At 58.1% G+C, this 23,862-nt stretch overlaps 1 protein-coding gene across 1 annotated transcript; it reads left to right on the top strand.

Annotated features, from left to right (window-relative positions):
* Positions 1-288: 288 nt before the first annotated feature.
* dcaf11 (ddb1 and cul4 associated factor 11) lies at positions 289-23,507 on the top strand (the record flags this gene model as incomplete). The annotated part of the gene is made up of 4 exons (XM_078538031.1): positions 289-337; positions 1,825-1,893; positions 14,609-14,666; positions 23,322-23,507. Coding segments are annotated over exons 2-4 (252 nt in total), but the record flags the coding sequence as incomplete, so codon positions are not given.
* Between the last annotated feature and the right edge of the window lie 355 nt (positions 23,508-23,862).

The following is a 23,862-nucleotide window of genomic DNA, read 5'->3' as shown; positions in this document are numbered from 1 at the left end:
ACGCCCAGATCCCTCTGCATCTCAGAGCTCTGCAACCTCTCACCAGTTGGATAATACGCTTCATACCGGCCTTTTGTGATTCATGCACTCAGACGCCCAGATCCCTCCGCACCCGAGTGGTGGCCTTATTCCCTTTTCGGCCGTTGCTTTGGTAGAAACGTGAGCCGTTCGATGGTTTTGAACTCAAGCCCACATTCCCACCCCCTGCCACCACGCCACCCCCACAACTTCTCTGCTGTTCTAACCAGTTTGTTTGTCTCCTCCCCACCCCCCTCCCCACAGTTCACGTGTGCGGCATCGAGGGAGACAGTGAGGTGCACACGGCGCTGGATTTGAAGTAAGTGCGACTTCCTCTCCGAATGGTGCCAAGGAAGGACTTTTCAATTTGATGGCGCCTCTCGCCACCCTCGGTGCGCCCCGAATCGCTTCCGATGCCCAGCACGGCACTTCTGAAGGACAAGTTGCCGCTGCTGCTGTTGTGGTGATGTAGGGAAACGTGGCAGCTTAGGCGCTCCACGCTCCCACAAAGAGCACGTGGTCATTGTCAAAACTTTTTACCTTGGACTCATCAGGACAAAGACAAGAGTGTCAAATTTCAAACTCTCACAACAATTTACACTTCAGGAGAGTCCGACAATGTGGTTGATCGCTCAAATTTGACCCTTGGCATGCCTCTGTCCCAGGTATCGAAACAGTCAGCCATATCGTTCGACCTCATTCCTGCAGTATAAATTGTTGTGAGAGTTTGCCCTGATGAGTGCAAGATGGGAAACTTTGGCGACATTTCTCTCTCTCTTTCTCCAACGATATTCGAGGTCTGTACTACCAGGTGACTTTTCCTTCTGCGGTATTTGAAGGACAATTGGGAGAGCCAGTCCCTTGCTGCCCTCGGTCCAGTTACGACTCGCTTCGCTCCCGTCCCCGTCTTTCTCCTCGGGGGCCCCTTCACCTCTGCGCGCCTGTCGCTTTGCGGCTTCTGGGCGGCCCAAAGAGTCATGGCGACTGTGGGCCGACCTGAGGCAGCGGGAAGACCAGGGTCAAACTCGAAATGTCAACCGTGCAGTTTGACTCTCCCGCGGTACGAATTGTTGTGAGAGTTTGAAATTTGGTATTCTTGCGTTTGTCCTGATGGGGGTTCAAGGCGAAAGGTTTAGGCGATGTGCCTCTCTTCTCGGAACGAGGAGCGACTAGGCTCCTAGATGTACGGTTGGCGGGTGGGGAATGCTTGCCTGGCACAGACTGGGGCTCCTCCAAGCCGCAGCGACCACTACCATCTAGGAAGACAAGGGGCAGCAGACACATGGGGAACACCCACCACCTGGAAATTCCCCTCCGAGCCCCTCAACATCCCCCTACTTGGAAATATATCGGCCGTTCCTTCACTGTTGCTGGGTCCAAATCCTGGAACTCCCTCCCTAACAGCGCCGTGGGTGTACCTACACCACAGGGATAAAATCCTGGAACTCCCTCCCTAACAGCGCTGTGGGTGTACCTACACCACACAGGGGACAAAATCCTGGAACTCCCTCCCTAACAGCGCTGTGGGTGTACCTACTCCACAGAGGGGACAAAATCCTGGAACTCCCTCCCTAACAGCACCGTGGGTGTACCTACGCCATACAGGGGACAAAATCCTGGAACTCCCTCCCTAACAGCGCTGTGGGTGTACCTACACCACAGGGGACTGTAGCGGTTCAAGAAGGTGCTTCACCCACCACCTCCTCGAGGTTGAAGGGGGTTGACGAGCAGTTGATCGGAAGCTCTGCTATCTACCTCTCTCTCTCTCTCTCTCTCTCTCTCTCTCTGTGTGCTCTCTCCCTACAGCCCCGACGAGAGGAGGTTCTGCGTGTTCTCACTGACGGTCTCTTCAGATGGTCGCGAGGTGATGGGAGGGTGAGTACCTCAGTGGCGATTGGACGGCGTTGGCGGACCGAGAGGCTTTGATGCCAAACCTGCACCACCCCCGGCCCTGCCCCCCACCCAGCGCTCCCTTTGAGGTTGGCTTTCTGCCGTCCTTACCGGGCTGTTGCCGGCGGGATCAGGAGGTTTTACCGCGTCGGGATCGACCGTTGGAATTTTGTGCTGGCCCATCTCCCCCTCTCCCTCACTGGCTCCTGCACCCACAGCACCTCCGTTCCCAAATTCACGTCCCCGCTTGCAATTCCCTCCCTATCTCTGTAACCTCCTCCAGCCCCTACAACCCTCCCTATCTCTGTAACCCCCTCCAACCCCAACACCCCTCCCTATCTCTGTAACCTCCTCCAGCCCCTACACCCCTCCCTATCTCTGTAACTTCCTCCAGCCCCTACACCCCTCCGTTTCTCCATTACCTACTCCAGCCCCTACACCCCTCCCTATCTCTGTAACCTCCTCCAGCCCCTACACCCCTCCCTATCTCTGTAACCTCCTCCAGCCCCTACACCCCTCCCTATCTCTGTAACCTCCTCCAGCCACTACACCCCTCCCTATCTCTGTAACCTCCTCCGGCTCCCTACACCCCTCCTTATCCCTGTAACCTCCTCCAGTCCCTACACCCCTCCCTATCTCTGTAACCTCCTCCAGCCCCTACACCCCTCCCTATCTCTGTAACCTCCACCAGCCCATACACCCCTCCCTATCTCTGTAACCTCCTCCAGCCCCTACATTCCTCCCTATCTCTGTAACCTCCTCCAGCCCCTACACCCCTCCCTATCTCTGTAACCTCCTCCAGCCACTACACCCCTCCCTATCTCTGTAACCTCCTCCAGCCCCCTACACCCCTCCCTATCTCTGTAACCTCCTCCAGCCGCTACATTCCTCCCTATCTCTGTAACCTCCTCCAGCCCCTACACCCCTCCCTATCTCTGTAACCCCTTCCAGCCCCCTACACCCCTCCCTATCTCTGTAACCTCCTCCAGCCCCTACACCCCTCCCTATCTCTGTAACCTCCTCCAGACCCTACACCCCTCCCTATCTCTGTAACCACCTCCAGCCCCTACATTCCTCCTTATCCCTGTAACCTCCTCCAGCCCCTACACCCCTCCCTATCTCTGTAACCTCCTCCAGACCCCTACACCCCTCCCTATCTCTGTAACCACCTCCAGCCCCTACACCCCTCCCTATCTCTGTAACCTCCTCCAGACCCTACACCCCTCCCTATCTCTTGTAACCTCCTCCAGCTCCTACACCCCTCCTTATCTCTGTAACCTCCTCCAGTCCCTACACCCCTCCCTATCTCTGTAACCTCCTCCAGCGCCTACAACCCTCCCTATCTCTGTGACCGCCTCCAGCCCCTACACCCCTCCCTATCTCTGTAACCTCCTCCAGCCCCTACACCCCTCCCTATCTCTGTAACCTCCTCCAACCCCTACAACCCTCCCTATCTCTGTAACCTCCCCCAGCCCCCTACAGCCCTCCCTATCTCTGTAACCTCCTCCAACCCCTACACCCCTCCCTATCTCTGTAACCTCCTCCAGCCCCTACACCCCTCCCTATCTCTGTAACCTCCTCCAGCCCCCTACACTCCTCCCTATCTCTGTAAACTCCTCCAGCCCCTACACCCCTCCCTATCTCTGTAACCTCCTCCAGCACCCTACACTCCTCCCTATCTCTGTAAAGCCCTCCAGCCCCTACACCCCTCCCTATCTCTGTAACCTCCTCCAGCCCCTACAACCCGCCCTATCTCTGTAACCTCCTCCAGCCCCACACCCCTCCCTATCTCTGTAACCTCCTCCAGCCCCCTACACCCCTCCCTATCTCTGTAACCCCTTCCAGCCCCCTACACCCCTCCCTATCTCTGTAACCCCCTACACCCCTCCCTATCTCTGTAACCTCCTCCAGACCCTACATCCCTCCCTATCTCTTGTAACCTCCTCCAGCTCCTACACCCCTCCTTATCTCTGTAACCTCCTCCAGTCCCTACACCCCTCCCTATCTCTGTAACCTCCTCCAGGCCCTACAACCCTCCCTATCTCTGTGACCGCCTCCAGCCCCTACACCCCTCCCTATCTCTGTAACCTCCTCCAGCCCCTACACCCCTCCCTATCTCTGTAACCGCCTCCAGCCCCTACACCCCTCCCTATCTCTGTAACCTCCTCCAGCCCCCTACACCCCTCCCCATCTCTGTAACCTCCTCCAGCCCCCTACACCCCTCCCTATCTCTGTAACCCTCCTCCAGCCCGTACACCCCTCCCTATCTCTGTAACCTCCTCCAGCCCCACACCCCTCCCTATCTCTGTAACCTCCTCCAGCCCCCTACACCCCTCCCTATCTATGTAACGTCCTCCAGCCCCTACAACCCTCCCTATCTCTATAACCTCCTCCATCCCCCTACACCCGTCCCTATCTCTGTAACCTCCTCCAGCCCCTTACAACCCTCCCTATCTCTGCAACCTCCTCCAGCCCCCTACGCCCCTCCCTATCTCTGTAACCTCCTCCAGCCCCTACACCCCTCCCTATCTCTGTAACCTCCTCCATCCCCTACAACCCTCCCTATCTCTGTAACCTCCTCCATCCCCCTACACCACTCCCAATCTCTGTAACCTCCTCCATCCCCCTACAACCCTCCCTATCTCTGTAACCTCCTCCAGCCCCCTACAACCCTCCCTATCTCTGCAACCGCCTCCAACCCCCTACACCCCTCCCTATCTCTGTAACCTCCCCCAGCCCCTACACCCCTCCCTATCTCTGTAACCTCCTCCAGCCCCTACAACCCTCCCTATCTCTGTAACCTCCTCCAACCCCCTACACCCTCCCTATCTCTGTAACCTCCTCCAACCCCCTACACCCCTCCCTATCCCTGTAACCTCCTCCAACCCCCTACACCCCTCCCTATCTCTGTAACCTCCTCCAACCCCCTACACCCCTCCCTATCTCTGTAACCTCCTCCAGCCCCTACAACCCTCCCTATCTCTGTAACCTCCTCCAACCCCCTGCACCCCTCCCTATCTCTGTAACCCCCTACACCCCTCCCTATCTCTGTAACCTCCTCCAGACCCTACAACCCTCCCTATCTCTTGTAACCTCCTCCAGCTCCTACACCTCTCCCTATCTCTGTAACCTCCTCCAACCCCCTACACCTCTCCCTATCTCTGTAACCTCCTCCAACCCCCTACACCTCTCCCTATCTCTGTAACCTCCTCCAACCCCCTACACCTCTCCCTATCTCTGTAACCTCCTCCAGCCCCTACAACCCTCCCTATCTCTGTAACCCCCTCCAGCCCCAACACCCCTCCCTATCTCTGTAACTTCCTCCAGCCCCTACACCCCTCCCTATCTCTGTAACCTCCTCCAGCCCCTACACCCCTCCCTATCTCTGTAACCTCCTCCAGCCCATACACCCCTCCCTATCTCTGTAACCTCCTCCAGCCCCTACATTCCTCCCTATCTCTGTAACCTCCTCCAGCCCCTACACCCCTCCCTATCTCTGTAACCTCCTCCAGCCCCCTACACCCCTCCCTATCTCTGTAACCCCTTCCAGCCCCCTACACCCCTCCCTATCTCTGTAACCTCCTCCAGCCCCCTACACCCCTCCCTATCTCTGTAACCTCCTCCAGCCCCCTACACCCCTCCCTATCTCTGTAACCTCCTCCAGCCCCTACACCCCTCCCTATCTCTGTAACCTTCTCCAGCCACTACACCCCTCCCTATCTCTGTAACCTCCTCCGGCTCCCTACACCCCTCCTTATCCCTGTAACCTCCTCCAGCCCCTACACCCCTCCCTATCTCTGTAACCTCCTCCAGCCCCTACGCCCCTCCCTATCTCTGTAACCTCCTCCAGCCCATACACCCCTCCCTATCTCTGTAACCTCCTCCAGCCCCTACATTCCTCCCTATCTCTGTAACCTCCTCCAGCCCCTACACCCCTCCCTATCTCTGTAACCTCCTCCAGCCCCCTACACCCCTCCCTATCTCTGTAACCCCTTCCAGCCCCCTACACCCCTCCCTATCTCTGTAACCCCCTACACCCCTCCCTATCTCTGTAACCTCCTCCAGACCCTACACCCCTCCCTATCTCTTGTAACCTCCTCCAGCTCCTACACCCCTCCTTATCTCTGTAACCTCCTCCAGTCCCTACACCCCTCCCTATCTCTGTAACCTCCTCCAGCCCCTACAACCCTCCCTATCTCGGTGACCGCCTCCAGCCCCTACACCCCTCCCTATCTCTGTAACCTCCTCCAGCCCCTACACCCCTCCCTATCTCTGTAACCGCCTCCAGCCCCTACACCCCTCCCTATCTCTGTAACCTCCTCCAGCCCCCTACACCCCTCCCTATCTCTGTAACCTCCTCCAGCCCCCTACACCCCTCCCCATCTCTGTAACCTCCTCCAGCCCCCTACACCCCTCCCTATCTCTGTAACCCTCCTCCAGCCCGTACACCCCTCCCTATCTCTGTAACCTCCTCCAGCCCCCTACACTCCTCCCTATCTCTGTAAACTCCTCCAGCCCCTACACCCCTCCCTATCTCTGTAACCTCCTCCAGCCCCCTACACTCCTCCCTATCTCTGTAAAGCCCTCCAGCCCCTACACCCCTCCCTATCTCTGTAACCTCCTCCAGCCCCTACACCCCTCCCTATCTCTGTAACCTCCTCCAGCCCCCTACACCCCTCCCTATCTCTGTAACCCCTTCCAGGCCCCTACACCCCTCCCTATCTCTGTAACGCCCTACACCCCTCCCTATCTCTGTAACCTCCTCCAGACCCTACACCCCTCCCTATCTCTTGTAACCTCCTCCAGCTCCTACACCCCTCCTTATCTCTGTAACCTCCTCCAGTCCCTACACCCCTCCCTATCTCTGTAACCTCCTTCAGCCCCTACAACCCTCCCTATCTCTGTAACCGCCTCCAGCCCCTACACCCCTCCCTATCTCTGTAACCTCCTCCAGCCCCCTACACCCCTCCCTATCTCTGTAACCCCTTCCAGCCCCCTACACCCCTCCCTATCTCTGTAACCTCCTCCAGCCCCTACACCCCTCCCTATCTCTGTAACCTCCTCCTGCCCCTACACCCCTCCCTATCTCTGTAACCTTCTCCAGCCACTACACCCCTCCCTATCTCTGTAACCTCCTCCGGCTCCCTACACCCCTCCTTATCCCTGTAACCTCCTCCAGTCCCTACACCCCTCCCTATCTCTGTAACCTCCTCCAGCCCCTACACCCCTCCCTATCTCTGTAACCTCCTCCAGCCCCTACGCCCCTCCCTATCTCTGTAACCTCCTCCAGCCCATACACCCCTCCCTATCTCTGTAACCTCCTCCAGCCCCTACATTCCTCCCTATCTCTGTAACCTCCTCCAGCCCCTACACCCCTCCCTATCTCTGTAACCTCCTCCAGCCCCCTACACCCCTCCCTATCTCTGTAACCCCTTCCAGCCCCCTACACCCCTCCCTATCTCTGTAACCCCCTACACCCCTCCCTATCTCTGTAACCTCCTCCAGACCCTACACCCCTCCCTATCTCTTGTAACCTCCTCCAGCTCCTACACCCCTCCTTATCTCTGTAACCTCCTCCAGTCCCTACACCCCTCCCTATCTCTGTAACCTCCTCCAGCCCCTACAACCCTCCCTATCTCTGTGACCGCCTCCAGCCCCTACACCCCTCCCTATCTCTGTAACCTCCTCCAGCCCCTACACCCCTCCCTATCTCTGTAACCGCCTCCAGCCCCTACACCCCTCCCTATCTCTGTAACCTCCTCCAGCCCCCTACACCCCTCCCCATCTCTGTAACCTCCTCCAGCCCCCTACACCGCTCCCTATCTCTGTAACCCTCCTCCAGCCCGTACACCCCTCCCTATCTCTGTAACCTCCTCCAACCCCTACAACCCTCCCTATCTCTGTAACCTCCCCCAGCCCCCTACAGCCCTCCCTATCTCTGTAACCTCCTCCAACCCCTACACCCCTCCCTATCTCTGTAACCTCCTCCAGCCCCTACACCCCTCCCTATCTCTGTAACCTCCTCCAGCCCCCTACACTCCTCCCTATCTCTGTAAACTCCTCCAGCCCCTACACCCCTCCCTATCTCTGTAACCTCCTCCAGCCCCCTACACTCCTCCCTATCTCTGTAAAGCCCTCCAGCCCCTACACCCCTCCCTATCTCTGTAACCTCCTCCAGCCCCTACAACCCGCCCTATCTCTGTAACCTCCTCCAGCCCCACACCACTCCCTATCTCTGTAACCTCCTCCAGCCCCCTACACCCCTCCCTATCTCTGTAACCCCTTCCAGCCCCCTACACCCCTCCCTATCTCTGTAACCCCCTACACCCCTCCCTATCTCTGTAACCTCCTCCAGACCCTACACCCCTCCCTATCTCTTGTAACCTCCTCCAGCTCCTACACCCCTCCTTATCTCTGTAACCTCCTCCAGCCCATACACCCCTCCCTATCTCTGTAACCTCCTCCAGCCCCCTACACTCCTCCCTATCTCTGTAAAGCCCTCCAGCCCCTACACCCCTCCCTATCTCTGTAACCTCCTCCAGCCCCTACAACCCGCCCTATCTCTGTAACCTCCTCCAGCCCCACACCCCTCCCTATCTCTGTAAACTCCTCCAGCCCCACACCCCTCCCTATCTCTGTAACCTCCTCCAGCCCCCTACACCCCTCCCTATCTATGTAACGTCCTCCAGCCCCTACAACCCTCCCTATCTTTGTAACCTCCTCCATCCCCCTACACCCGTCCCTATCTCTGTAACCTCCTCCAGCCCCCTACACCCCTCCCTATCTATGTAACGTCCTCCAGCCCCTACAACCCTCCCTATCTTTGTAACCTCCTCCATCCCCCTACAACCCTCCCTATCTCTGCAACCTCCTCCAGCCCCCTACACCCCTCCCTATCTCTGTAACCTCCTGCAGCCCCTACACCCCTCCCTATCTCTTTAACCTCCTCCATCCCCTACAACCCTCCCTATCTCTGTAACCTCCTCCATCCCCCTACACCGCTCCCTATCTCTGTAACCTCCTCCATCCCCCTCCAACCCTCCCTATCTCTGTAACCTCCTCCAGCCCCCTACAACCCTCCCTATCTCTGCAACCGCCTCCAACCCCCTACACCCCTCCCTATCTCTGTAACCTCCCCCAGCCCCTACACCCCTCCCTATCTCTGTAACCTCCTCCAGCCCCTACAACCCTCCCTATCTCTGTAACCTCCTCCAACCCCCTACACCCTCCCTATCTCTGTAACCTCCTCCAACCCCCTACACCCCTCCCCATCCCTGTAACCTCCTCCAACCCCCTTCACCCCTCCCTATCTCTGTAACCTCCTCCAACCCCCTACACCCCTCCCTATCTCTGTAACCTCCTCCAGCCCCTACACCCCTCCCTATCTCTGTAACCTCCTCCAGCCCCTACAACCCGCCCTATCTCTGTAACCTCCTCCAGCCCCACACCCCTCCCTATCTCTGTAACCTCCTCCAGCCCCCTACACCCCTCCCTATCTCTGTAACCCCCTACACCCCTCCCTATCTGTGTAACCTCCTCCAGACCCTACACCCCTCCCTATCTCTTGTAACCTCCTCCAGCTCCTACACCCCTCCTTATCTCTGTAACCTCCTCCAGTCCCTACACCCCTCCTTATCTCTGTAACCTCCTCCAGCCCCTACACCCCTCCCTATCTCTGTAACCTCCTCCAGCCCCTACAACCCTCCCTATCTCTGTGACCGCCTCCAGCCCCTACACCCCTCCCTATCTCTGTAACCTCCTCCAGCCCCTACACCCCTCCCTATCTCTGTAACCGCCTCCAGCCCCTACACCCCTCCCTATCTCTGTAACCTCCTCCAGCCCCCTACACCCCTCCCCATCTCTGTAACCTCCTCCAGCCTCCTACACCCCTCCCTATCTCTGTAACCCTCCTCCAGCCTGTACACCCCTCCCTATCTCTGTAACCTCCTCCAACCCCTACAACCCTCCCTATCTTTGTAACCTCCCCCAGCCCCCTACAGCCCTCCCTATCTCTGTAACCTCCTCCAACCCCTACACCCCTCCCTTTCTCTGTAACCTCCTCCAGCCCCTACACCCCTCCCTATCTCTGTAACCTCCTCCAGCCCCCTACACTCCTCCCTATCTCTTTTACTCCTCCAGCCCCTACACCCCTCCCTATCTCTGAAACCTCCTCCAGCCCCCTACACTCCTCCCTATCTCTGTAAAGCCCTCCAGCCCCTACACCCCTCCCTATCTCTGTAACCTCCTCCAGCCCCTACAACCCGCCCTATCTCTGTAACCTCCTCCAGCCCCACACCCCTCCCTATCTCTGTAACCTCCTCCAGCCCCACACCCCTCCCTATCTCTGTAACCTCCTCCAGCCCCCTACACCCCTCCCTATCTATGTAACGTCCTCCAGCCCCTACAACCCTCCCTATCTTTGTAACCTCCTCCATCCCCCTACACCCGTCCCTATCTCTGTATCCTCCTCCAGCCCCCTACAACCCTCCCTATCTCTGCAACCTCCTCCAGCCCCCTACACCCCTCCCTATCTCTGTAACCTCCTGCAGCCCCTACACCCCTCCCTATCTCTGTAACCTCCTCCATCCCCTACAACCCTCCCTATCTCTGTAACCTCCTCCATCCCCCTACACCGCTCCCTATCTCTGTAACCTCCTCCATCCCCCTCCAACCCTCCCTATCTCTGTAACCTCCTCCAGCCCCCTACAACCCTCCCTATCTCTGCAACCGCCTCCAACCCCCTACACCCCTCCCTATCTCTGTAACCTCCCCCAGCCCCTACACCCCTCCCTATCTCTGTAACCTCCTCCAGCCCCTACAACCCTCCCTATCTCTGTAACCTCCTCCAACCCCCTACACCCTCCCTATCTCTGTAACCTCCTCCAACCCCCTACACCCCTCCCTATCCCTGTAACCTCCCACAACCCCCTTCACCCCTCCCTATCTCTGTAACCTCCTCCAACCCCTACAACCCTCCCTATCTCTGTAACCTCCTCCAACCCCCTACACCTCTCCCTATCTCTGTAACCTCCTCCAGCCCCTACACCCCTCCCTATCTCTGTAACCTCCTCCAGCCCCCTCCGACCCTCCCTATCTCTGTAACCTCCTCCAGCCCCCTACACCCCTCCCTATCTCTGTAACCCTCCTCCAGCCCGTACACCCCTCCCTATCTCTGTAACCACCACCAGCCCCAACACCCCTCCCTATCTCTGTAACCTCCTCCAACCCCTACAACCCTCCCTATCTCTGTAACCTCCCCCAGCCCCCTACAGCCCTCCCTATCTCTGTAACCTCCTCCAGCCCCTACACCCCTCCCTATCTCTGTAACCTCCTCCAGCCCCTACACCCCTCCCTATCTCTGTAACCTCCTCCAGCCCCCTACACTGCTCCCTATCTCTGTAAACTCCTCCAGCCCCTACACCCCTCCATATCTCTGTATCCTCCTCCAGCCCCCTACACTCCTCCCTATCTCTGTAACTCCTCCAGCCCCTTCACCCCTCCCTATCTCTGTAACCTCCTCCAGCCCCTACACCCCTCCCTATCTCTGTAACATCCTCCAGCCCCCTACACCCCTCCCTATCTGTGCAGCCTCCTCCAGCCCGTACACCCCTCCCCATCTCTGTAACCTCCCAGGCCCTACTGCCCTCCCTATCTCTGTAACCTCCGCCATCCCCTACACCGCTCCCTATCTCTGTAACCTCCTCCAGCCCCCTACAACCCTCCCTATCTCTGCAACCTCCTCCAGCCCCCTACACCCCTCCCTATCTCTGTAACCTCCTCCAGCCCCTACACCCCTCCCTATCTCTGTAACCTCCTCCATCCCCTACAACCCTCCCTATCTCTGTAACCTCCTCCATCCCCCTACACAGCTCCCTATCTCTGTAACCTCCTCCATGCCCCTACAACCCTCCCTATCTCTGTAACCTCCTCCAGCCCCCTACAACCCTCCCTATCTCTGAAACCTCCTCCAACCCCCTACACCCCTCCCTATCTCTGTAACCTCCCCCAGCCCCTACACCCCTCCCTATCTCTGTAACCTCCTCCAGCCCCTACAACCCTCCCTATCTCTGTAACCTCCTCCAACCCCCTACACCCTCCCTATCTCTGTAACCTCCTCCAACCCTCTACACCCCTCCCTATCCCTGTAACCTCCTCCAACCCCCTACACCCCTCCCTATCTCTGTAACCTCCTCCAACCCCCTACACCCCTCCCTATCTCTGTAACCTCCTCCAGCCCCTACAACCCTCCCTATCTCTGTAACCTCCTCCAACCCCCTGCACCCCTCCCTATCTCTGTAACCTCCTACATCCCCTACACCCCTCCCTATCTCTGTAAACCCCTACACCCCTCCCTATCTCTGTAACCTCCTCCAGACCCTACACCCCTCCCTATCTCTTGTAAACTCCTCCAGCTCCTACACCCCTCCCTATCTCTGTAACCTCCTCCAACCCCCTACACCTCTCCCTATCTCTGTAACCTCCTCCAGCCCCCTCCGACCCTCCCTATCTCTGTAACCTCCTCCAGCCCCCTACACCCCTCCCTATCTCTGTAACCTCCTCCAGTCCCCTACACCCCTCCCTATCTCTGTAACCTCCTCCAGCCCCTACATCCCTCCCTATCGCTGTAACCTCCTCCAGCCCCCTACACCCCTCCCTATCTCTGTAACCTCCTCCAACCCCCTACACCCCTCCCTATCTCTGTAACCTCCTCCAGCCCCTACACCCCTCCCTATCTCTGCAACCTCCTCCAACCCCCTACACCCCTCCCTTTCTCTGTAACCTCCTCCAGCCCCTACAACCCTCCCTATCTCTGTAACCTCCTCCAACCCCCTGCACCCCTCCCTATCTCTGTAACCTCCTACATCCCCTACACCCCTCCCTATCTCTGTAAACCCCTACACCCCTCCCTATCTCTGTAACCTCCTCCAGACCCTACACCCCTCCCTATCTCTTGTAAACTCCTCCAGCTCCTACACCCCTCCCTATCTCTGTAACCTCCTCCAGCCCCTACACCCCTCCCTATCTCTGTAACCTCCTCCAGCCCCCTCCGACCCTCCCTATCTCTGTAACCTCCTCCAGCCCCCTACACCCCTCCCTATCTCTGTAACCTCCTCCAGCCCCTACACCCCTCCCTATCGCTGTAACCTCCTCCAGCCCCCTACACCCCTCCCTATCTCTGTTACCCTCTTCCAGCCCGTACACCCCTCCCTATCTCTGTAACCTCCTCCAACCCCTACAACCCTCCCTATCTCTGTAACCTCCCCCAGCCCCCTACAGCCCTCCCTATCTCTGTAAACTCCCAGGCCCTACAGCCCTCCCTATCTCTGTAACCTCCGCCATCCCCTACACCCCTCCCTATCTCTGTAAACTCCTCCAGCCCCTATACCCCTCCCTATCTCTGTAACCTCCTCCAGCCCCTACAACCCGCCCTATCTCTGTAACCTCCTCCAGCCCCTACACCCCTCCCTATCTATGTAACGTCCTCCAGCCCCCTACACCCCTCCCTATCTCTGTAACCTCCTCCAGCCCCTACACCCCTCCCTATCTCTGTAACCTCCTCCAGCCCCTACACCCCTCCCCATCTCTGTAACCTCCCAGGCCCTACAGCCCTCCCTATCTCTGTAACCTCCGCCATCCCCTACACCCCTCCCTATCTCTGTAACCTCCTCCAGCCCCCTACAGCCCTCCCTATCTCTGTAACCTCCTCCAGCCCCTACACCCCTCCCTATCTCTGTAACCTCCTCCAGCCCCTACAACCCTCCCTATCTCTGTAACCTCCTCCATCCCCCTACACCGCTCCCTATCTCTGTTACCTCCTCCATCCCCCTACAACCCTCCCTATCTCTGTAACCTCCTCCAGCCCCCTACAACCCTCCCTATCTCTGTAACCTCCTCCAGACCCCTACACCCCTCCCTATCTCTGTAACCTCCTCCAGACCCCTACACCCCTCCCTATCTCTGTAACCTCCTCCAGCCCCCCTACACCCCTCCCCATCTCTGTAACCTCCTCCAGACCCCTACACCCCTCCCTATCTCTGTAACCTCCTCCAGCCCCCCTACACCCCTCCCTATCTCTGTAACCTCCTCCAGCCCCCTACACCCCTCCCTATCTCTGTAACCTACTCCAGCCTCCCTACACCCCTCCCTATCTCTGTAACCTCCTCCAGCCCCTACACCCCTCCCTATCTCTGTAACCTCCTCCAGCCCCTACACCCCTCCCTATCTCTGTAACCCCCTCCAGCCCCCTCCGACCCTCCCTATCCCTGTAACCTCCTCCAGACCCCTACGACCCTGCGTTTCAGTATATAAGCCTACTGCTTCCTCCTCTCTGGGCTCTTCCTCGACGCCAGTTGTTGATGGCCTCTCCTGACTGGCCTTTCGCCCCCGTCCCCATGGTGTGTGTGTGTGTGTCTGGGGGCACGAGTGCTGCCCTCGCTGCCTCTCCGCCTCCCGCGAACCCCCGCCCAGGTGTTTGGATCATGCTCCAGTGACCCGAGCGGCTTGTCCATCATGGCTGAAGCAAGCCGACCTCCTGAATATTTCCACACACCTCCCCCCCACCGCCCACAGCTGCCCTCGGAGTGGCAGAGGGGAGTGTGCGTTTCACCCGTGAATCTGCGTCCTGCCTGTTAGCATTTCTCCATTGCCTTTGCCTGACCTATCCTCTCTCTCTCTCTCTCTCTCTCTCTCCCTGCCCCAGAGCCAACGACGGATGTCTCTACGTGTTCGACCGGGAGCAGAACCAACGAACGCTGAAGGTACAGCCGCTAGCGCTGCGATCTCTCCGCCGCTCTCTCTGCACCCCACCTCTCTTCAGAACGTGTCGCACGGTTTAGGGGCCAGGAGTAGGCCCTTCGGCCCCCTCGGGCCTGCTCTGCCTGTCCGGCCTGACTCTGAGGCCTTAACTCCACTTTCCCTGCCTGTTTTCCCCCCCCCCATCGACTTCCTCGTAGATCAGAAACCTGTCTAACTCGGCCTCGAGTGTGTTCAGCGTCCCGGCCCTCCACCCACTCTCTCTCTCAGGAGGGGAGAGAGTTCCACAGGACTGACCACCCTCCGAGAGAGAGGAAATCCCTCCTCGTCTCCATCTCCGATGGGGAGACCCCTTATTCTCAAACTGTGTCTCCCCTCCCTCTCTCTCCCCCTCCACCTCGTTCTAGATTCTGTGCAACATAAGGGAGGGGGGGTGGGGGTGGGGGAAAATACCTGATCGCTTCATTCCGGAAGATGGTTGCGCCTCATTTGGGACAGGACGGCCTGTTTTGGTCAAGCGGTGAGGGACTGGAGGGTCGGTCACGGGACCGAGCAGACAGGCGGCGGGGGAGCCTCGGGCTTTTGCAGCTTGTCAAACCGATTTGAGGTGCTCACCGCCCGTGTGGGCGATAGCGAGGCCTTTGCAAGGTGGAAGAGCTGCCTGACCGTGGTGCTGGAAGCCGTTCAACCGGGGGAGGCGGGCAAGCACGATTGTGGCGGTATCAGGGGACGGTTTCGTGATGGTGGGAGGATTGACGTCACTCTCTGCAGCAGAGCAAGAGTCCAGGCAGGCTGTGTTGCCAGGGGTGTGGGGGACACCTTGCTCGGGGCTTGGGGAGGAACCTGCAGCGGGACTGGGGAAAGGATCCGGTCATCCCGGACCACGTGGGCATAGGCAGAACAAGGATGGAGGTTCTGCCTAGCCAGCGTGAGGCGCTAGGCACCAAACGTGAGAAGCAGAACCTCAAAGGTTAAAGCAAAGAACTGCGGATGCTGGAAATCCAAAACATAAACAGAAATGGCTGGAAAAACTCAGCAGGTCTGGCAGCATCGGCGGAGAGGAGCACAGTTAACGTTTCGAGTCCTCACGACCCTTCAACAGAACTAAGTCAAAATAGAAAAGGGGTGAAATATAAGCTGGTTTAAGGGGGGGTGTGTGGGACAGGTAGAGCTGGATAGAGGGCCAGTGATAGGTGGAGATAACCAAAAGATGTCACAGACAAAAGGACAAAGAGGTGTTGAAGGTGGTGATATTATCTAAAGGAATGTGCGAATTAAGGGTAGAAAGCAGGACAAGCAAGGTACAGATAGCCCTAGTGGGGGTGGAGGGAAGGAATCGAAATAGGCTAAAGGTAGAAAGATAAAACAATGGCTGGAAATACATTTAAAAGTAATGGAAATAGGTGGGAAAAGAAAAATCTATATCAATTATTGGGGAAAATGGGGGGGATCGGAAAGGGGGTGGGGATGGAGGAGAGAGTTCACGATCTGAAGTTGTTGAACTCAATATTCAGTCTGGAAGGCTGTAAAGTGCCTAGTCGGAAGATGAGGTGCTGTTCCTCCAGTTTGCGTTGAGCTTCACTGGAACAATGAATCACTGACTAGGCAAGTCGAGAGGGCTTCAAACTAAGCAAGGCGATGCATTTTGGGGAGGACTAGCACAGCAAGGGAACACACAACGAATGGTGAAGTACAGAGGGTCAGAGGCGTACGTGTCCACAGACCCCTGAAGGCAGCAGCACAGGTAGATAAGGCGGTTAAGAAGGCCGAGGGATACTTGCTTTTATTAGCCGGGGCGTAGAATATAAGAGCAGGGGAGGTTATGTCAGAGCTGTATAAAACGCTGGTCAGGCCACAGCTGGAGGACTGTGCGCAGTTCTGGGTCGCCACACTATAGGAAGGTTGTGATTGCACTGGAGAGGGTGCAGAGGAGGTTCACCAGGATGTTGCCCAGGGCTGGAGCGTTTCAGCTACGAAGAGAGACTGGGGTTGCTGGGCAAGTCGCTGTCCTTCCTTTGGACTGGAAGCTCTGCTTTGGACTTTCCCCTGCTCCACTCCCCTGGATTTTTGGGGGTTTTTTCCTTAGCTTGGGGCCGGCTAACTGCCCCTTCTTCCAAACCAGCTGAACCCCAACAGCTTCCAAATCAAACTGCTGTCTTTTCCTTTGTGTGCCTGTGGGAGGGACTTGCTAGGCAACAGTCCAATTCTTCTTACCTTCTCTTAATGAGTCATAAAACTCCTCATTAGTAAAATGAAACTAAAACTCCTTTTGGTCTATCTTAACGTACAGATACAGAAATACAAATCAAATGGAAACTTTAACGCTAAAACTCATCCCTCAACACCCACAAATACCAATCGAACGTAAACTATCGCTCTTTCCTAACAAGTTCATGATTAATGACCTCCGGGTGGAGGCACCCCTAGGTAGCAGCGACCACGATATGATTGAATTACGCATCCGGTTTGAAAGGGAGAAGAGTGGGTCTAAGACTAGTTTCTTAAACTGAAATAAAGGCATCTACGTGGGGACGAGAGCTGAGCTGGCTGACGTGAACTGGGAAACTAGCCTAGGGGGAATAAATCGATAGAGAAGCAGTGGCAGACATTTAAGGGGGATATTTCAGAGTATTCGGAATAAGTACATCCCTATTATAAAGAAAAATTCTAAGGGGAGGACCCACCATCCGTGGTTAACTAGAGATGTTAAGGAAGGCGTCAAACTTAAGGGAAAAGTATACAACTCCTGCAAAGAGGAGTGGCAGGACAGAACCATAGAAAAGTTACAGCACAGAAGGAGGCCCTTCGGCCCATCTTGTCCGTGCCAGCCCGAGGACACCCAGGTGCCCCTTTCTAATCCCGCCCTCCCTGCACCCGGCCCTGCAGCTTACAGCACTTTAGGTGCAGATCCAGGTACTTTTTTTTTTTAAAAGAGTTTAAAGTTTCTGCCTCTACCACCGACTTGGGCAGCGAATTCCAGACACCCGCTACCCTCTGCATTTAAAAAAAAAAGTTCTTCCTCATGGTCCCGCCCCCCCCCCCTCTACACCTTCTGCCACTTATCTTGAATCGATGTCACCCTGGTTCTAGAATTCTCCACCAAGGGAAAACAATTTTATCCTGTCCGCTCTATCCGTTCCCCTCCTCATTTTGTACACCTCTCGGCCTTCTTCGTTCTAAGGCAAATAACCCCAACCCTATCCCACCCTCCCCCATCATGAAGATGGGTCGGACTGTAAAGAACGGCGGAGAATGACTGGAGAGGTTAACCCGGAGAAAGAAATCAAGAGTACGAGAGGAAGCTAGTTAGAAACGTAAAAGCGAGGGTTTCTGCAGGTACTTAAAAAGGAAAAGAGTAAGTGAAAGTGAGTTGGTCCTCCAGCGAGCGACAGTGGGGAGTTAATATTAGATAATAAGGAAACGGCGGGTGAAATGGACAAATATTTTGCTTCCGTCTTCACTCTACAGTATATAAAAAAAACATATTCCAGTCATAACTGTAAATTAAGGAGGTGGGAGGGAGAGGGGGCGCTTGGTGAAATTGCATTGGGGCTGCGGAGCTCCGGGCCCTAGGGTCTTAAAAGAGGTGGCTGATGCGGTAGTCGATGTGTTAATTTTCCCAAAATTCCCTAGATTCTGGGAAGGTTCCATCAGCCTGGAAAGTTGCAAGTATATAGCCCCTCTCTACTCGAGAAGGCAGGGAGGCAGTAAACAGGGAACTACAGGCCAGTCAACTTCACCGGGAAGGTGTTAGAATCGCTGGGAACTTCACCTCGAAAGTAATCGGGGTGGGGGGGACTCTCAGCCCGGTTGTGTGAAAGGGAAATCTTGTTTAACCCAATTTTACTGGAGTTTTTTTTTTAAGGAGTTAACACAACGCGTGGTGGATAAAGGGGAACCTGTAGACGTGCTGTACTTGAGATTCCCAGAAGGCACTCGATAAAAGTGCCACGTCGAACTTTAATGCGGAAAGCGAGAGCTCACGGTGTTAGAGAGAGGGGGGTGTGAGCGTGGATGGAAGATTGGCTGGCTGGTTTAAAAAAAAAAAGCAGAGAGTGTGCATAAATGGGTCTCGTTCGCATTGGCAGGATGTGACGAGTGGACATCCACAGTGGGGGGGGTCTGCGCTGGGGCCTCGACGTTTTACAGTTTACGTCGGCGACTTAGACGAGGGGAGCCAAGGCGCGGTAGCTAAATTTGTCGGATGACCCAAAGATGGGTCGGAAGGTGCGTTGCGAAGAGGACATGAGGCGTTCGCAGGTGGACGTGTCATGTGGGAAAATGTGAAGTTGTTCACTTTGGCGGGGAGAACAAAAAAAAAAATAAAGCAGAGCACCACTTGAGAGGGAGAGAACGGGCTGCGTAATCCCCCGGGTGCAGAGGGATCTGGGTGTCCTAGCGCATGAGTCCCAAAACGTACAGCGAGTGAGGGAGGAGGCTAATGGAACGCTTATCCTTTATTGCGAGAGGGACTGAACAGACAAAGTAAGGACGTTATGCTTCAGTTAGACAGGGCGTTGGGTGAGACCGCACCTCGAATACTGTGCGCGGTTTGGGTCCCCTTATCTAAGGAAGGATGTAAAATGCGTTGGAGGCGGTTCAGAGGAGGTTTACCGGATCGATACCTGGAACGAGTGGGTTGTCCGATGAGGAAAGGGTTGGACAGACTGGGTTTTGTTTCCACTGGAGTTTAGAAGAGTGAGGGGAGTTGATTCGATTGAAGTTTACAAGACCCCGAACGCTCTCGATAAGGTGGACGTGGGGGAAGGATGTATCCTCTTGTGGGCGAGTCCAAAACCAGAGGGTCACTGGTTTAAAGTTAAAGGGGGGGGGGTCGCCCTTTGAGGACAGAGACGAGGAGAATTTATTTTTCTCTCTCCCAGGGTTGTGCGAGTTTGGAACTCTCTGCCTCAGGAGGTGGTGGAGTCGGGTAGGGGAGGGGGTCGCTGAATAATTTTTAAGGCGGAGGTAGAGAGATTCTTGTGAGGCGAGGGGATCGAAGGTTATGGGGTGGGGGGGTAGACGGGGAATGTGGGAAATCGAGTCGATCGCTCCTGAGAAGAGAGCGGAACTGCCCACTGTGCCCCCGGCGCAGTCTCGCTCAGGCCCTGCGCCCCTGCAGCCAGCCCCTCACCCTGACTGCGTCATACCCCCCACCCAGCGGGCGGGCTGACCGGCCCAATCAGCTTCTCTCTTGTCCCGCCCCAGTCGAACTTGTGTCTTGCCTTCCCCAGGCTGCTCTTCTTCCCCCACACAGCCCCCCGGCGCTCCGATGGGTGCCTGGTCGGTCTGCTTCGAAGGCTGGTTGGGGCGGGGCGGGGAGGGGGCGTGGGGTGGGTGGTCAGCGGAGGATCGCAGGTCAAAATGGCTGGAGTGATTCATGCGACATCTCTCTGGAGTCGTCCTGTTAATCTCCCTCTCGTTGTCTTCCTCCCTCGCTCTGTCTCTCTCTCTCTCTCTCTCTGTGCCTCCCGCTCTCTCTCTCTCTCTCTCTGTGCCTCCTGCTCTCTCTCCCTCTCTCTCTCTGTGCCTCCCTCTCTCTCTCTCTCTCTCTGTGCCTCCCGCTCTCTCTCTCTCTCTCTCTGTGCCTCCCGCTCTCTCTCTCTCTGTGCCTCCCGCTCTCTCTCTCTCTGCGCCTCCCGCTCTCTCTCTCTCTGCGCCTCCCGCTCTCTCTCTCTCTCTGCGCCTCCTGCTCTCTCTCTCTCTCTGCGCCTCCTGCTCTCTCTCTCTCTCTGCGCCTCCTGCTCTCTCTCTCTCTCTGCGCCTCCCGCTCTCTCTCTCTCTCTGCGCCTCCCGCTCTCTCTCTCTCTCTGCGCCTCCCGCTCTCTCTCTCTCTGCGCCTCCCGCTCTCTCTCTCTGCGCCTCCCGCTCTCTCTCTCTCTGCGCCTCCCGCTCTCTCTCTCTCTGCGCCTCCCGCTCTCTCTCTCTGCGCCTCCCGCTCTCTCTCTCTCTGCGCCTCCCGCTCTCTCTCTCTCTGCGCCTCCCGCTCTCTCTCTCTCTGCGCCTCCCGCTCTCTCTCTCTCTGCGCCTCCCGCTCTCTCTCTCTCTGCGCCTCCCGCTCTCTCTCTCTCTGCGCCTCCCGCTCTCTCTCTCTCTGCGCCTCCCGCTCTCTCTCTCTGCGCCTCCCGCTCTCTCTCTCTCTGCGCCTCCCGCTCTCTCTCTCTGCGCCTCCCGCTCTCTCTCTCTCTGCGCCTCCCGCTCTCTCTCTCTCTGCGCCTCCCGCTCTCTCTCTCTCTCTGCGCCTCCCGCTCTCTCTGCGCCTCCTGCTCTCTCTCTCTCTGCGCCTCCCGCTCTCTCTCTCTCTCTGCGCCTCCCGCTCTCTCTCTCTCTCTGCGCCTCCCGCTCTCTCTCTCTGCGCCTCCCGCTCTCTCTCTCTCTGCGCCTCCCGCTCTCTCTCTCTGCGCCTCCCGCTCTCTCTCTCTGCGCCTCCCGCTCTCTCTCTCTGCGCCTCCCGCTCTCTCTCTCTGCGCCTCCCGCTCTCTCTCTCTCTGCGCCTCCCGCTCTCTCTCTCTCTGCGCCTCCCGCTCTCTCTCTCTGCGCCTCCCGCTCTCTCTCTCTCTGCGCCTCCCGCTCTCTCTCTCTCTGCGCCTCCCGCTCTCTCTCTCTCTGCGCCTCCCGCTCTCTCTCTCTCTGCGCCTCCCGCTCTCTCTCTCTCTGCGCCTCCCGCTCTCTCTCTCTCTGCGCCTCCCGCTCGCTCTCTCTCTGCGCCTCCCGCTCGTCTCTCTCTCTGCGCCTCCCGCTCTCTCTCTCTGCGCCTCCCGCTCTCTCTCTCTCTGCGCCTCCCGCTCTCTCTCTCTCTGCGCCTCCCGCTCTCTCTCTCTCTGCGCCTCCCGCTCTCTCTCTCTCTGCGCCTCCCGCTCTCTCTCTCTCTGCGCCTCCCGCTCTCTCTCTCTCTGCGCCTCCCGCTCTCTCTCTCTGCGCCTCCCGCTCTCTCTCTCTCTGCGCCTCCCGCTCTCTCTCTCTCTGCGCCTCCCGCTCTCTCTCTCTGCGCCTCCCGCTCTCTCTCTCTGCGCCTCCCGCTCTCTCTCTCTGCGCCTCCCGCTCTCTCTCTCTCTGCGCCTCCCGCTCTCTCTCTCTCTGCGCCTCCCGCTCTCTCTCTCTGCGCCTCCCGCTCTCTCTCTCTGCGCCTCCCGCTCTCTCTCTCTGCGCCTCCCGCTCTCTCTCTCTGCGCCTCCCGCTCTCTCTCTCTGCGCCTCCCGCTCTCTCTCTCTCTGCGCCTCCCGCTCTCTCTCTCTCTGCGCCTCCCGCTCTCTCTGCGCCTCCTGCTCTCTCTCTCTGCGCCTCCCGCTCTCTCTCTCTCTGCGCCTCCCGCTCTCTCTCTCTCTCTGCGCCTCCCGCTCTCTCTCTCTCTGCGCCTCCCGCTCTCTCTCTGCGCCTCCGCTCTCTCTCTCTGCGCCTCCCGCTCTCTCTCTCTGCGCCTCCCGCTCTCTCTCTCTGCGCCTCCCGCTCTCTCTCTCTGCGCCTCCCGCTCTCTCTCTCTCTGCGCCTCCCGCTCTCTCTCTCTCTGCGCCTCCCGCTCTCTCTCTCTCTGCGCCTCCCGCTCTCTCTCTCTCTGCGCCTCCCGCTCTCTCTCTCTCTGCGCCTCCCGCTCTCTCTCTCTCTGCGCCTCCCGCTCTCTCTCTCTCTGCGCCTCCCGCTCTCTCTCTCTCTGCGCCTCCCGCTCTCTCTCTCTCTGCGCCTCCCGCTCTCTCTCTCTCTGCGCCTCCGCTCTCTCTCTCTCTGCGCCTCCCGCTCTCTCTCTCTCTGCGCCTCCCGCTCGCTCTCTCTCTGCGCCTCCCGCTCGCTCTCTCTCTGCGCCTCCCGCTCTCTCTCTCTCTGCGCCTCCCGCTCTCTCTCTCTCTGCGCCTCCCGCTCTCTCTCTCTCTGCGCCTCCCGCTCTCTCTCTCTCTGCGCCTCCCGCTCTCTCTCTCTCTGCGCCTCCCGCTCTCTCTCTCTCTGCGCCTCCCGCTCTCTCTCTCTCTGCGCCTCCCGCTCTCTCTCTCTCTGCGCCTCCCGCTCTCTCTCTCTCTGCGCCTCCCGCTCTCTCTCTCTCTGCGCCTCCCGCTCTCTCTCTCTCTGCGCCTCCCGCTCTCTCTCTCTCTGCGCCTCCCGCTCTCTCTCTCTCTCTGCGCCTCCCGCTCTCTCTCTCTCTCTGCGCCTCCCGCTCTCTCTCTCTCTCTGCGCCTCCCGCTCGCTCTCTCTCTCTGCGCCTCCCGCTCTCTCTCTCTCTGCGCCTCCCGCTCGCTCTCTCTCTCTGCGCCTCTCGCTCTCTCTCTCTCTGCGCCTCCCGCTCTCTCTCTCTGCGCCTCCCGCTCTCTCTCTCTGCGCCTCCCGCTCTCTCTCTCTCTCTGCGCCTCCCGCTCTCTCTCTCTCTCTGCGCCTCCCGCTCTCTCTCTCTCTCTGCGCCTCCCGCTCTCTCTCTCTCTCTCTGCGCCTCCCGCTCTCTCTCTCTCTCTGCGCCTCCCGCTCTCTCTCTCTCTCTCTGCGCCTCCCGCTCTCTCTCTCTCTCTCTGCGCCTCCCGCTCTCTCTCTCTCTCTCTCTGCGCCTCCCGCTCTCTCTCTCTCTCTCTGCGCCTCCCGCTCTCTCTCTCTCTCTCTGCGCCTCCCGCTCTCTCTCTCTCTCTGCGCCTCCCGCTCTCTCTCTCTCTGGCTCTCCCGCTGTTTCTCCCGCTCTCTCTCAGATTGACTCCCACGAAGACGACGTCAACGCCGTGGCCTTTGCCGACGCCAGCTCGCAGATCCTCTTCTCGGGCGGGGACGACGCCCTGTGCAAAGTGTGGGACCGCCGCACGCTGCGGGAGGACGGCCCCCAGCCCGTGGGGGTGCTGGCCGGGCACAGGGACGGCATCACCTTCATCGACAGCAAGGTCAGCCCCGGGACCCCTACCCCGCGCGCGCCCTCGCTGCCAGAACCCCGGGAATCCGCGTGACCCGTCCATCGTGGGCGGTGGGGGGAGGAGCGAGCCGGACACGGGGTTAGGGGGGAGAGAGAGACACGGAGGCAAACAATTCACTTACCGCGACATCCCCTCCCCTCCCCCTATCACCGTGCCCCCCCTCTGCTCCCCTCTCCCTCCTGCGTTTATCCAGCTCTCCCGCCCCCACCCCGGACAAGAAACACATCGACCCTGCTCACCCCAAACCAACCCCCCCACCCACCCACCCAGCGCCGTGTGTTCACCCCCCGCGGGATCCCCAAGTTCCCCGGTCCGATTTGTCGGC

Source organism: Cetorhinus maximus, unplaced genomic scaffold (assembly GCF_964194155.1).
Source record: "Cetorhinus maximus unplaced genomic scaffold, sCetMax3.hap1.1 HAP1_SCAFFOLD_3677, whole genome shotgun sequence".
Classification (NCBI taxonomy): domain Eukaryota; kingdom Metazoa; phylum Chordata; class Chondrichthyes; order Lamniformes; family Cetorhinidae; genus Cetorhinus; species Cetorhinus maximus.
This window is presented reverse-complemented; position numbering and strand designations above follow the sequence as displayed.